Below are 14,656 nucleotides of genomic sequence, written 5' to 3'. Positions count from 1 at the left end.
GAAAACAGAAGAACAAGGAGATACGTTGACATTATATCTTTATTTTCTCTCTCACTATTTTCGAGAAAATACGGCGATATTGTCTTCGTCACTGGAGTGTCTGGAAGATGATGATCATTCTAAATCTCCACCGGTTTTTTCGTATTAGGGGCTCGCGTCGCTGATATACTCCCCAACTGCAGTCCTCCTTTGCTGCGGCTGGATGGGGTTGGCCCTCCAGCCAACTTGGATCTTGGTCTGAAGCCCATGATGGTCAACTAGTGGGCCGCGACCAGGACCTGGTGAACCCAGGATTCTCTGGACAAGCGGATGCTTCTCTGTCCCGTGCAGGCCCCATCTTTCACTTGAGTGGAAGTACACCCTAAACGAGGAAATGTGGGCATGGATGTTCGTTATCGGAAGATCCATGTTCAAGTCGGCTGCAGCCCAGATGGGACTTGTGCCGGCTCCGCCGTATGTCTGGTAAAATCACCGTTGTAAACTGTGTTGTCATTTCTTTTTCTCTTCTCTCTTAAAGGATGAGGAGGGTTTCAGACGGCGGCCTGTCTGAAGTGTGGCTTGTTATGTCGTTGTGTACAGTTCAGGTGATAGCTGCTTAGCTTGCGTGCTAGTTGTGGCCTACCTGTTAGCCAGTCAGCTGTTAGCTGCGGTGCTAGCCCGTTGTGTCACTAGGCTAGGAAACGTTAGCTTGTTGCTATCAGTCGAGAGCGGCTGTTAGCTTAATGCTACACTGTTGAACGTTGCTATGACTATAACATGCCTTAAACACTCTGACTACGACGTCATCTTTGATAGAGGATGTTAGTCGAACCTACACCGGGAGCCCTGCCAGCGAGGACTGCGTCAACATGGAGAAACGTAGCGGCTGGGTGGCGCAGCGACGTTACCCTCGTCGCCAACACAGGAGATGCGTGTTCAACTTCGGTGTCCCGTTAACCAGATTGTAGTTCTCTTGGCCTGCGCTCAGGGTAGGAGTCCCGACCGGACTTTAAACACTTCTTCTTTCCTTCCCTTCTAAATGTTTTGTAATAACGATGTTTTCCAAAACGTGTGTTGCTGCAATACATTGAGGATACAACGCGTGTTGTGTGTGAATTGTCTTGTCACTGGTATAGCTTCTCTCTCCATAGAAATCGGGTTGTTGTTTACATGTGTAAAAATTATCTGGTTAGTTGTGATGAGAACATGTGTGTTCATGTAACGTGAACTCACAACTAAGGGGGTTAATTAACCTATGAAACTATGCTTAGTGACATGTGATTGAGGAATGAATTCTTTTCTCAGCCTGTAATGACAATGAACAGTGTGTTCACATATTAACAGGGTTACCTGTTCAACTTGGTCGTATCAAGGGTAAGGAAGGAGGGGTGATCCCCCCGGTTTCCCTGGGGCTTCCCCCCCTCCTCTCAGACATGTTGTTTCCAATATATTGTGTCACTGTGTTTGTGGGGATACGATGTAACCCTCAGCTTAATTGCTGGGGTTGTGCTTTCCGCTTGAGAAACAATTTTTTTCCTAAAGAAAAGATTGTTTGGTCACTTATCATGTGTGCTTAGCAAGGCCTGTGGCCAATACATAATCGAGGACTTCTGTCTTTTCTCGTTATGAAAAACGGCGTTCCTCTGTAGTAGGAGTGTACTGTGCCATTTTTTGTTGTGATGAATTGTTGTGTGTGTCTTTGTGATCTACAACTGGGTTAGGTTTGGCCCACAGAAGCACATGTGTAAGTCTGGACCGGGGCTCTTAAAGGGGCCCTCTCTGTTCTGTGTTTTTCCTTAGTAAAACTCAGGTAGCAGGTTATCACATGAGCTATGTGAGGCTGTTCGATGCTTCATGTAGCAGGCTATGATTGTGTCATGCTCTACTTGTCATTACATCGTATCATGGGTGAGGGGTTGTAAAGGGGTGAACTGGTAATCCTTTCCTCCCCTTTTCTGATTGGTCAGGGGTTAAAACCTCCTGTCCTTCAAGGTTCCTGTCACGTTGCTGTTCGGCACGTTACAGGGTAAGAGGGGGGGGGGGGGGGGGGGAGTTTCCTGGTCCCATGCCCTGGAAGATTGGGCGTGTGCACCGCGGAAATTCCCCCGCCATAGAGTACGCCACTGAGCGTGTCTCTAGTGGTAAGACTTCCGTGGGTTGTTCAGGTCCATGTTATGGATCTGTTTCAGGGAGTTGTCAGAGCTCCTCCTCACGAAGCTCCTCCTCAGAGAGAAGTGCCTTCTGTGAGTTCGGACTCTCCTTCCCAGTGAGGGAGCCTCCTCAGAGTTTCAGAGCCTCCTCCTCAGATTGTCAAGGTGAGTAGAACTTCAAAAAGGAGTTCTGCTCTATTGTGTGTGTATTCGATTCAATTCGATTATTGAGTGTGTATTGGTTCAGTGTCTCCTCCTCGGAGAGCCCTAACCCAAGTGTTACATAGCTCAATGTTGCAATATTCTTTTCAATCTATACAGCTCGCGTGGGAAGTCTCTCTGGGGATTCCCGTCTCCTCCCTGTGGAGAGGGTGGTGGGATGTAAAAATGAAAATAATTTTTACCCTTAGCCGCGTCACGTGGGATTCATGTCAGTCTGTGTTTCTTTCTTTTTTAAATAAAAAGAGGAAAGAACATGAAGCACGACGGCTCCTTGTCGTTCTCCCAGGCGACTTGGAGGAACAATGTCTGGTGTCTTGTTAGACTATCCATTGATGTGTTTGGGTCTCGACGTGTATGTAAGTGCTGGCTCTGGGTGTTTCTGATGGGAATCACGCATGAGGCTGGTGCGCCTTGGTTGCTTGTTATTAAAACAGCGTTTTTATAGGGCAACTGGGATGGAGTTTTGTCTCTTCCGAGCGCCAGTTTACTAGGTTGTCTCAACGAATTCTCGTTCATATCTGGGGGATGTTAACGGAATAGATCAGAACATAGGTAGAGGGGTCTCACGCCCTTGGGGTGGGCCACTGAGCGCGGTACAAATGGGGCCGTCTGGGTGGCGCCCTCTTTTCATGTTTTAGATCGACACGCATACCTACCCCCTCTCCTGGAGTGGGCATGTCGGCGTGGTTAGGGCACGGGACTGGTTCTGGTTGCGCTGGTCCAGGTCAGTTAACCCGTTGTCCGCCGGGGACGCAGAGCTGCTGTTCTGGTACCCTGAGGGACTTGTGCTTTTTTCGGGGGGAAAAATGCCGGGTCGGCCCAGGTGTCACAGGGTTAGGCGTTATGGAGACCCTTTGTTGGGTACAGGTTGTACTCTGCACTATTGTAATGGCTTACGGCCATACCAACCTGAACATGCCCGATCTCGTCCGATCTCGGAAGCTAAGCAGGTTCGGTCCTGGTTAGTACCTGGTTGGGAGACCGCCTGGGAATACCAAGTGCAGTACGCTTAGGGCTGGTTCTCCATTCTTTTCGCTCCTCTCTCACGCATGGCGAAGAGGCGGCTGTTGGGGTGGTCTTTTGGACCTCCTCTGGTAACCCTGTGTGCTTCCCGAGCCGCCGGGCCCGGTCCGAAGTAATGTTTCGTCGACCCGTAGGCCTGGAATAACCCTTTTTTGAAAACTGAAACACTTGTACTGCGGTATAGCCAGTGTATACCCGCAGGTGTGTTTTGGAGTTTTTTCTTGAGGGGTTATAGGAACGACCACCGTCTGTGTACCAAGAGGGTGGTTGATTCCCTGGTGTGTTGGAGCAGAGTCAACTCCCGGGTTATCCGGTTGAGTGTGCCCCTGCACGTTCATGACGTCTGCCAATCGTGTCAGCCTTCTCTGCCTCGACCCCTCTGGGTGGGTTTTTTTTGATGGAGGCTTTGTCATGGTGCTCAACAACGCCAGCATACGCCCCTTCCGCCGGGGGGGGGCTGTTTTCAGTTGACCCCTTTGGCGCCTGTCTCGTCCGCAGTGCTCCAGGCTCAGGTCTACAGCCTGCTGCCTGGTTTCCCCGGTGCGCTGTCTGCTTCCGTTGGTAATAATGAAATAGAACGTAAGGTTATGTATATAACCAAGTTCTATGAATTATGGTGACGCTCAGCATCAGGACGCCGCTGCGGCCCTTGATCTTTCATTGTGGTGAAATTTGTTGGGAAGGAGATGAGTGTGTGGCCCCACCCCTGCTTATGTAGGCAGATGGGGGTGTCGTCAGACGGATGTTGGTATGTAAAGGTACATTTTGAAATGTATTCAGTGCATATCCACTGAAGCGAGATATATGCAACTGATGCTGAGCGTCACCATAATTCATAGAACTTGGTTATATACATAACCTTACGTTATCTGTGTGTGATTCACTGTGTGTGAACAGCTGAAGGTCTGCTGTCGAAACCGCTTCCTCATTCGCTGCTCATATAAACGTATCACAGTTGATTGTGGGCGGGCGGTGGCAGATCAGAATTCTTACATGTCACAGATCGACGTAAATTCAGAATGGCTTGGTTTAGTGGGGGAGGTTTTTGTCTCAGCTGAACTGGAGGAATGGGACTGAATGAGAATTTCACATCTAGTCAGTGTTGGTAGCTACAACCCCACATTGCTAGAAAACAATGCAAACCACTGGAAAAGGCCATTTATAAGATAGTTCCCCTTTAATACTGCCAGCCTTAATTGATTCAAATCCTAACTGACACACATCCATCCTCAATGACAATGCATTTAAAAGAGGCTGCACTTCACTCACTTAGAGGACAATACAAGCAAAACCATAAGTGAGCTTATAATATATATATAAGCTTATATTTGAACATGAGTACTTGAGGCACCTGATGAAGGGTTATGTGCGATTATGTGTAATTCCGTCGACAAGAGTGGAGAGTCCATTAGTGTGTATGTGGAGCGTGACTGACAAACAAATGACCATACAGTAAGTTGAGATAGAAATGTCCAATTCCATTCTTTTATGAGCGAGGTCGTGGCATCGTTTTGATGTCTTATTTTTATATCTACGTACAAAATTGAGAACACTGTCGCAATCTACAAAATGTGAAGTAGCTGCTACACTCAAGCTTTGAAGGTTTTTGAACATTCCGTCATTCATTCATTCAAATTATTCAGTGTGTTGGGAGTGTGTGTGTGTGTGTGTGTGTGTGTGTGTGTGTGTGTGTGTGTGTGTGTGTGTGTTGAGGTCTCACCTTCCGTTTAACGTCCACAGAGACACAGAGAAGCAACGACCAATAGAAACCCAGTTCCATGATGTAATACCGATAATGAGCCACTGCCACAGGCTGGAGAAAGGGAGAGAGAGAGAGAGAGGGAGAGAGAGAGAGAGAGAGAGAGAGAGAGAGAGAGAGAGAGAGAGAGAGAGAGAGAGAGAGAGAGAGAGAGAGAGAGAGAGAGAGAGAGAGAAAATGGCTCATAGCAGACTTAATGATTTTTTTTAGCAAATATATTAAACGCTAATCAAATAGCATAATATCCAATGATGTATTTTAACGGCTGCCCTCATCTGACACACAGGCTAATAAAGAATGAAACAGGGACAGTGTAGAGACAATACTAAGATATATAATTTGAGATATTAAGTATACAGCATTGTAGTTAATTCCGCCACCAAAGAAAACAACCTAGCATTAAAACACTTTCAATGCCCAAAACGTGATAAGATGTTTTATCAGCCCAATGCCTGAATGCCCATGACGACTATTATCGTTTTATTTTTTTATTAGCGATCTGAATTCATATTTCATCAACCGAGTCTCCCGTTGGTATGCAGCCCCTGTAGACGCCCCCTATCGTCTCCCAGATGGTAATGCACCCTTTTGGAATGGACTCAATGAAAATGGACGAGAAAAGAAAAATCCGGAATCCACATTTTACTTCTCAGGCATGTAACCCGAGCCGATCAGATTCATTGTGGAGCCTCAGAACAGCGTGGAATACATATGTACAGTATGTAGCGTTGGATCAATAAAAGCGATTGATTTTTGGAATGGCGATCAGGAATTGGAATGATCTTTTTGGAGAACATCTGATCTGAGGTAAGGAATCTATTTTACAAGTCTTGGGATAATCAGAGTTGTATTTGTGTGTGTGTGTGTGGGCGATCGCTTTGAGGAAAATCAGAGAATCGATTTTTCAGATCGCCTATATAGCGTGCATACGTACACATATACTATCGATAATCTAGCGTTTATTTGAAAACGATTCATAAATAGGCCGAAAAAATCACAACGTTTTTGTGTATTCTAGAATATTCCAGTAAAGGGCGATTATCATGGAATATTTTCCTTGAAAACGAGGGCTTTTCAAAATGCTATAAAACGAAAATGAACCGATAAAAAAACAATCCGCTTCGACAATGTTGACTGGAAAACGAGTCATTGATAAGCGACGGGCAGATTAGACACATAGCCATAATTTAAAACATAGATTAGGCGTTATTAACGCTAACATTGAAGTGGATGGTGGGCATTCAAGCGGTAAATCAAGATTAAGCTTGGGCTCTGAAAGTGTTAAGCATTTAGGAGTTTAATGTGGAGAGCAGACTGACACCGGCCTGACTGTGAATCCATCCCACAGCTGTGTTCTCAGAAAGGTCAGTCAAGAGGAGAAGAGTTGGTGGTGGAGGGGGAGGGGGTGGGGGTGGGGGGACCAAGGAGCCCTTTGACCTAAAAACTAAAACTATCCCCCCGAGTCTGCACAGCTGAGCATTTACAACTAGATCTTGTCAGGTGTATGTGTTTGTGTGTTTGTGTGTTTATGTATCCGTGCATGCGTGTGTGTGTGTGTGTGTGTGTGTGTGTCTTTGTGTGTGCGCACGAGTGTGTGCGTGTATGTGCAGGGCTGAAATAGTGAAACTCAGGCTACAGCACACCTGGTGGATCACATGCTTGATAAGTCAAACCACTGGGGACTCCCAGTTATACCCTGGGGATATCCTCATATATAAGAGCTCCATGGTACCTTAGCCCTCAAGCCCTCAACCCAGTGTTAAATGCATGTTTTCATGGTTTTACCTGCTTCGCTGTCATATAACCCCCCCACCCCCCACCACCACCACTGTTCATAGAGAGTTCTGGCGCTCTATCTAGAACCAAAACACAGAACTTGTCACACAACACACACACCGCTCTCTATGGCTCCTGCAAGACAATGGAGGGAAGCCATTTATACCCTTAGAACACATCCTCCTCCTTTGCCTGGACCCATAAGACCTCAGCAGAGGAAAAGGTCAACAGCGCTAGGAACCGGGGCCTGCGGGGGCTTTAATCAGATACAGTATCGGAGGGCGGGGTGTGTTTGTGTTGTAGCTACTCTGGTGTTTTCTGTTTCGTGGGGTCACGACCCCATTGAGGAAGGGGTTGAGTCGCTTGGAGGAATGCCCGTGTTGGCTCTAAAGTAAAGAGAGAAGGAGAGAGAGCACAGAAAGAGTGGCCTGTCTCCGAATCATTAACATGGCAGTGCCGCAGAAATGCTATCAGGTAAGGTGAATGGGTCAGAGGGTCTATTTGTGAGGGCTGCGGGTGTGTGTGGGTCACAAGCAGATAATAGGGACTCTTTTAAGTTATTCGTGTAACAAATAACCACTAAACAGCTTACGCAGACATTAACACATTGAGTGCCAACGATGAGATATCTCGTTGTTGGCCGCCATGCGTTGAGTGCCAATGACGAGAAATCTCGTTATTTAATCGTTATTGCTTTTATTAGCGATGCCGATATCCATAAATTTTTCATCAATCCAGCCTCACGTTATCATTGGGACTGTCTATGAGCTTGAAAAGGGCAAATACCGCCCCCTATCGTCTCCCGGATGGTATTGCACCCATTGGAATGGACTCAATGAAAATGCATATGAAAAGAAAACTCCGGATTCCACATTTTACTTCTCAGGCATGTAACCCGAGACTACTGCATTCATTGGGGACCCTCAGAGCAGCGTGGAATATGTGTTTCAAGTACATAACGTTGGATCAATAAACGCGATCGATATTTGGAATGGCAATCAGGAATTGGAATAATCTTTTTGCAGAACATCTGATCTGAGGTAAGGAATCTATTTTACCAGTCTTGGGGTAATCAGATGTTTTTTTTCACATATTTCACAACGTGTCCCCTATGTGTGTATGTGTGTATAGGACGTTAGCGCTGACCAGGTCATAGATAATTGATTTTTCAGCCCGCTTCTCTAGCGTGCATAAGTAAACATATACTATCAATAATCTAGCGTTTATTTGAAAACTATTCATAAATCAGCCGGAAAATTCAACTAAAGGGCGATTCCTGCGGAATCTTTTTTTTTCTAGACATTTCCAAAAACGTCAGTTTTTTTAAACGGTATAAAACGGAAATGTACAGAGGAAAAAACAATCAGTTTCGTACATATTGACTGCAAGCAAGTCATTGATAAGCGACGGGCGTATTAGACACACAATATAGAATATAGAAATAGCTCCGCGAAAATCATGAAATATTGGAAAATCAGTCCCAAAAGGCTGCCATTCAAGCGATAAATAGTGCGCCCCCTGCTGGCACTCAATGTGTTAAGGAGAAGGGGGAAATAAACAACACAAAACAACCTTTACAGATGGAAGCCTCAAAGTGAGTATATAGTGAGAAAATAAATCAAGTCCAAAAAACAGCACAACACTCAATAAAGAGGTATAGTAGAAGAAGAAATAAGGCACAAAGGCACCTCCTAATAACGGAGTTTATATTGAAAACGTAAAACAATAAACCTACACTAAGGGAGTTTATGTGCCGTAGTGGGCAAAGACAGTTCCAAAAGAAATACAAAGAAATACAACCATAAAAGGCTCAGCCTCTATAAAACAAAGTGTAGAATAAAGCCAGTAGCCCAAAACAAGAATGGCTACAAATAAATTCTGAATAGGGCAGAGATCAGCACTACACTTCAATATAACAAGCGTGACCAGAAGGATAGCCAACACTAGGAAATGAAAAGATTCAAACTTAAATAGACTCAGCTTTACCATAGGCACAGCTACACTGAATCAGGTGCAATCAAGCCCACACACCTGCCGACCCATGAGGCAATTAACCACAGCTGTCCCTCACAGAAAGGTGAAATAAAGCAAAAACCATGACACTATTCACATCCATTCACTTGTGTCAAACTCAAGGCCCACATTTTCATTTACTTTCACTTTTGCTTTTAAAAGCTTGACATTTAAAAATGCAGGCTGTGTTTAAGTTTAAAACAAGAGAGAAAGGGGTACAAAGAAAGGCAAAGCCATGGCATGAGACAACTCCACCTGTTAGTATAGCCTGAATTTCCCCAAGAGGATCAATAAAGGAATATCTTATCTGATCTTATCTTAGTCTCTACAACTAGGGAGGGGTATCATTAGGATTTGATTAATATCAATACCACTATTGATATTGCTTATCGATACCAATACTCATCAATACTCTCAAGACATGTTGTGAAAATAATGATCAGTACTACTTTTATATTAGTTTGGGCAAAAATATTTAACAAATTGTTTTGTTGATTAAATTAAATAGATTACAACAGACATATAATATTGATATGCTATTTAATCTCTAAGCATTTGGTAGATTTTTCTTTAAAATGGACAGTTTTCAACATAGAGGATTAGTGGATGACATTAAAATAGAGAGTTGAAATGACTGATACCATGGTGTTGAGGGTGAGTATGCCTGGATGAAGACCTTTTGAATGCTATTATATGCCCGCAACAGTTTTCCACTTTGAATTTATTATGTGGCACACGTCAGGTTTGGGGTGATCCCCCTTTGGTTACTTTGCTTTTGTCCATAAATCATGTGATTTGTCAGAATTCCAATTCAAAAGCCAGCAGCAAGCTCTAAGCCCTGTCTGATGAAAGGATATATATACTGCCATACAAAGGCAAAAAGTGCAAATGCAATAATTGCAATCAAGTGTCAAGGATTTGCAAGCACACAAGGGACTGCTGCTGTCAGATTGACTTCAGATTAATTGTATGCTATGTCTGTCTGTGCCAGTTAATGTTATTAAATGAGGCCACTGGTGGAACATAAATCAAGCCCATGGGCAAACCGCCTACAATTACACAGTGAAACTGCGAGGTTCACACTTCCCACTACTAGAAACCCTCAGCTTTATCTGAGAACAGTATAAGTGTATCCTCACATACTGCACTGTGGTAAAGGGCTGTTGGGCCAAGATAAAGAAACATTCTCACATTTGGTGAGGTAAAGCAAGTAAATGGGAGTTCTATGGAAATCAAGGTACAGTTCTGTGAAAACCAACAAACGCCCGCATTTCTCACACAGCATGTAGCATGTCTGTTACACACTAGGTACGGTAAATCCATCTGAGTAAAAAGTAGGATATTTGATTTTAAATGTATCACAGTAAGACTTGGGTCACTCAGTGTTACAGGGTCTCAATTCGGTACGTCGCTCGGTTTTGGGGTCATGGTTCGGTACGAGTTCGGTACAACAGGAAAAAAATATTTATAATGATTATTATATATTTATTATAATTATTTATTATAATTATTATTATTAAATATAATTATTTTTAATTAAGTTATACTTAGTTCCACCTAGGCTTAGTCAGGGGTAGTCAGTCAGTGATAACTGTGTCATTCTGTGTTCAGGAATCCACTTGAGAAAATTAATTGCCTACTGCCCCCACACCCCACCGGTGTACGCTTTTTAAATTTCAGTTTCACTTCTAGAGTAGATTTAACTCCACGTGAAGCAGAGAAAGAAGACTCTAGAGAAGAGATGACATGTTACACAACAATGGCAGAGGATTTATCAATATTTTGGATTTAAACACTGCAGCTCGACTGGAGAGGACCTCAAAGGTCAAGTTCCGCATCACTTTCAAACTCCTGCTCCTTACCTACAAGTCCGTCCATGCCCTCGCCCCGCGATACCTGTCTGATCTCCTCCACCAGCACACTCCATCCCGGAACCTACAATCCTCTGATCTAGGTCTCCTCTCCATCCCTCGCACCAGGTTACGGACTTTCGGGGACAGAGCCTTCAGCGTGGCATCCCCTACCCTCTGGAACTCTCTCCCCCTCAAAATCCGCAACGCCCCAACCCTGGACACCTTCAAAACTGCTCTTAAAAAACACACCTCTTCACCAAGGCTTTCCCCATCAGTTAGTTTAGATTAGATCCATTATCCCTTACCTGCCCTCATCCCCATTTTTTCCATACTTCCCTAGCCCTATTTTTTGTTCTGATTGTGAAGCGACCTTGGGTTCTATGAAAGGCGCTATAGAAATGTTATCTATTATTATTATTATTATTATTATTATTATTATTATTATTATTATTATTATTATTATTATTATTATTATTATTATTATTATTATTATTATTATTATTATTATTATTATTATTATTATTATTATTATTATTATTATTATTATTATTAAAGGACCAGCCCAGATCAGCCCAGATTTCTCTCGGATCAGCTGTGAGGGGAAAGTAGCGCAGAAGAACGTTAGTGTGTGTGTGTGTGTGTGTGTGTGTGTGTGTGTGTGTGTGTGTGTGTGTGTGTGTGTGTGTCTTTCCATTGGTTAACATTATTAGGCGAACAAGAAAACGATGAACATGTTCAGCCTATTGTAATGACCCTGCTGTGTTACAAACACATCATTCATTCATGGTTTTGTTTCAGGGACACCTGGGCCCTGTTTCTTGTACCTGGTTCAACTAAGTCGATCAAGATGTCATTATCCAGCTTCAGTTAACCCGATGTTTGAAGCCGGGATTTTCCTGTTCCTCGAAGGTGGATTCAGTCTCGTTAACTCAAGCCAGACTTGCGACCCAGGCTAAATGCGCGCGGCCGCTTCAGTTGAAAAGCCAGCACGTATCGATAGCAGAGAATCTGATTCTCTAGCGGCATTGATTGATTAATTGATTTAGAACTTTATTAACATATTGCAGTAAGGCTCAATCGCCTCGCCGACAAGTTAAATGCGTTATCTATAGGCTAATTTCAAGTCCCTCATTACCTCAATCAATCAGATTATATTTCTTTAAACTTGCCTGCTGGATTGAATAATCAAATGAGATCTTGCTAGCGAAAATAATTAGTAAAACTGTCATACAGAATAACGATACGGCTCCCTTACCCATTGATTGATGTATGGTCGATCTTTTACTTATCTTCTCTGTGGTCTAACGGGTTGTTCTTCTGACTTTCACGCAGACGACCGGGGTTCGAGACCCAGTCGTCTCCTTCTTTTTGCAATATAGGAATAATTCAATTTGGTGCACGTTGAGAGCTAGATAAAGAATGACATCCTCAATGCATGTAGATTTATAATATTTTAACTTAAAACTATGCTACCTTTGCGTATAATCATTAATATTATATTCCAAAAATTTATATTGGAAAGACGGGGATTCGAACCCCGGTCGCCGGGTTGCCAGGATTGAGCACTACCACTGAGCCACTGTGCCAGATGGGATGCATTCATTGTTTATACATTAATGAACGAGAGACCCGTGTTTAGAATATTCTTTGTTTTGAAGGAAGTTTTATCTCTTTATCCTCATTCATTAATGTGACGTCAACGGCTCATTCAATTTCTCAAATCCGTCAAACAGCGCATCTCATCAGACATCTTAATCCCAGTTACAATTAAAATAACCACATAATGTGTACATCGCACGAGCGAGCGCCACGGTATATATAACGTGCATTATTTAGGACAAAGTGAATTTAGTATCAGCATTTTGGGTCTATTTTACATTTCAAAAGCCCCCTCTGGAAGAATGGAGCACAAAAACGTAATTCAGAATGGTATAATGCAGATCGTAGACTGTGGGAATAATTTCAGGAAACGGGCTGTCACTTCTTTGCGGGGGCGTGGCGATGGTTCAGGCTAACTTGAACTTAAACTCTGCTTTCGACCAGGCTCAAACTTTTGGATCTGTTGTCATGGTGATTTGGAAAATCCAGGTACGGGGAACCGGAAAGTCCGGCTAACTCAGTTATCCAGTTAAAGTTATCCGGCTAACTGAGTTATCCAGGTACGGGGAACGGGGCCCTGTAGTAAGGGGGAGGGGAGGAGGGGAGAAACAGCCCTGTGCAGACTAGAGTGCGTGGTTGTTAATTTTGTTCTGTTGGCTTGTCATCATACCTTTACAAGCTTCAACGTTTTATTCATCATCTAAATGTGGCAATACAAGCTTGATATTCAACGTTAAATGAATGCCCTTCTGTGTTAAGACTGTTAGTAAGCCAGTGTCAAGTAAAGTAAAGATATTGAGTATACATTTGTAAAATGGGCAACCCTAGTTTCACCTAGTGGTATGAGACGTATTCGTTGTATGGCTGGATCTACCGAACCGTGACGTCTGTACCGTGAAGTCGCGGGATGAATACACGTAACGCTACACCCCTATCGGTGACTTCTCCTACCAAGTATCATGGAGAGGGACCCTGACGGCTCCCCGCCTCCTTCAGACGGGCGCCCCCCAGGGCTCAGTCCTTGGACCCCTCCTCTTCTTCCTCTACACCAAATCTCTGTATCAATGCACTGCTCACTGGTTCCGACCACCACCACCAAGCCTCTTCAACTCATTCAGAACGCAGCCGCCTGCCTGATCTCCAACCTACCAAAGTCAGCCCATGTTACCCCACTTCTTAGGGACCTGCACTGGCTCCCCATTACCGCACAAATCCGCTTCAAGGTCCTCGACCTGGCATATCACGCAGCGAAGGGAACAGTTCCCGCCTACCTCCGGTCAATGGTCTCTAACTACACACCCTCAAGACCCCCTCCACTCTACATCTTCTGGCCGCCTCTGACCCACTCCTATCCGAGCTCTGGATAGGAGTTAGGACAGCCGAAACCCAACCAATCTTTTGCCGTTGAATAAAAACACACTTCTTCAATCAATATTTGAACAAATCTGAATTTCTTTTTCCTATCATGCACTCTTCCTACTATACTAAGTGGGTGATGGGTGATGTTTGATTTGTCACAAACAGAATCACTAAATAGCATGCTTTATACCACTATTGACATACACTAGCATTGCTAACAGATGCTAACATCTGCTTCTAATATCTCAAAAACACTGCCTCAGATGATTTCTGGATGGAGTGAGATGACTTCATCCAAAAGGCCAAATCATAGACGCCTCTTAAAAAGGGTGACTATCCCTTTATGCATATGCTCACTACATGTATTTATTGCTCCATCTCCGCCCACTACAAACATGGGAACTCTCTACCCCCCCCCCCCCCCCCCCCCCCCCCCCATCTCTCTGAGTGGTTGTCTCGTAGTGCTGACCAAGGTGGTGGATGTCTCGGGGTCTTGGCCAAGATTGCAGTGACTGTTCTACGTGCACCACCGAGGCCATGGATCAGCTTCTTACCGTCTTCTGTCCGTGGTCTGTCAACGTGGTTTAGACGAGGAGTTCATTGCTGGGTTAAGTACTTCTATTCTATTCACATAATATGCTTACTACATATATCTATTCTATTCACATATATGCTTACCACTTGTATCTATTGCTATGTCCGCCCATCAAAATCACGCAAACTGTCTAACGCCTGTCCTGTCTCCCTGTGAGTGGCAGTCTCGGAGTGATGACCGGAGTGTTGGACGTCCCGTGATGATGACCGGGAGGATGCGACCCTCTCTGTGCCGCCCCTTTGCCTCAAATAGATCCGCCATCAGCTCTATCTTTAATCCTTCAAAATGTTCAGTTGCTATCGCATGCACTTATCTGTGTTTCACTACA

At 44.1% G+C, this 14,656-nt stretch overlaps 1 protein-coding gene across 3 annotated transcripts in view; it reads right to left on the bottom strand.

Moving 5' to 3' along the window:
* The window catches only part of LOC311224075 (ceramide synthase 2-like), a 36,675-nt gene that overhangs the window by 10,760 nt on the left and 11,259 nt on the right, over positions 1–14,656 (bottom strand). For all 3 annotated transcript variants that reach the window (XM_084308892.1, XM_084308890.1, XM_084308891.1), the window contains one exon: positions 5,095–5,187. In XM_084308892.1, the coding sequence (XP_084165018.1) occupies positions 5,095–5,187 (93 nt within the window). The remainder of the gene's footprint in view (positions 1–5,094; positions 5,188–14,656) is intronic.

The sequence above is a fragment of the Notolepis coatsorum genome (assembly GCF_963971535.1).
Source record: "Notolepis coatsorum genome assembly, chromosome: 2".
NCBI classification, from domain to species: Eukaryota; Metazoa; Chordata; class Actinopteri; order Aulopiformes; family Paralepididae; genus Notolepis; species Notolepis coatsorum.
Note: the sequence above shows the minus strand (reverse complement) of the source record. Positions and strands in the feature narration are given on the sequence as shown.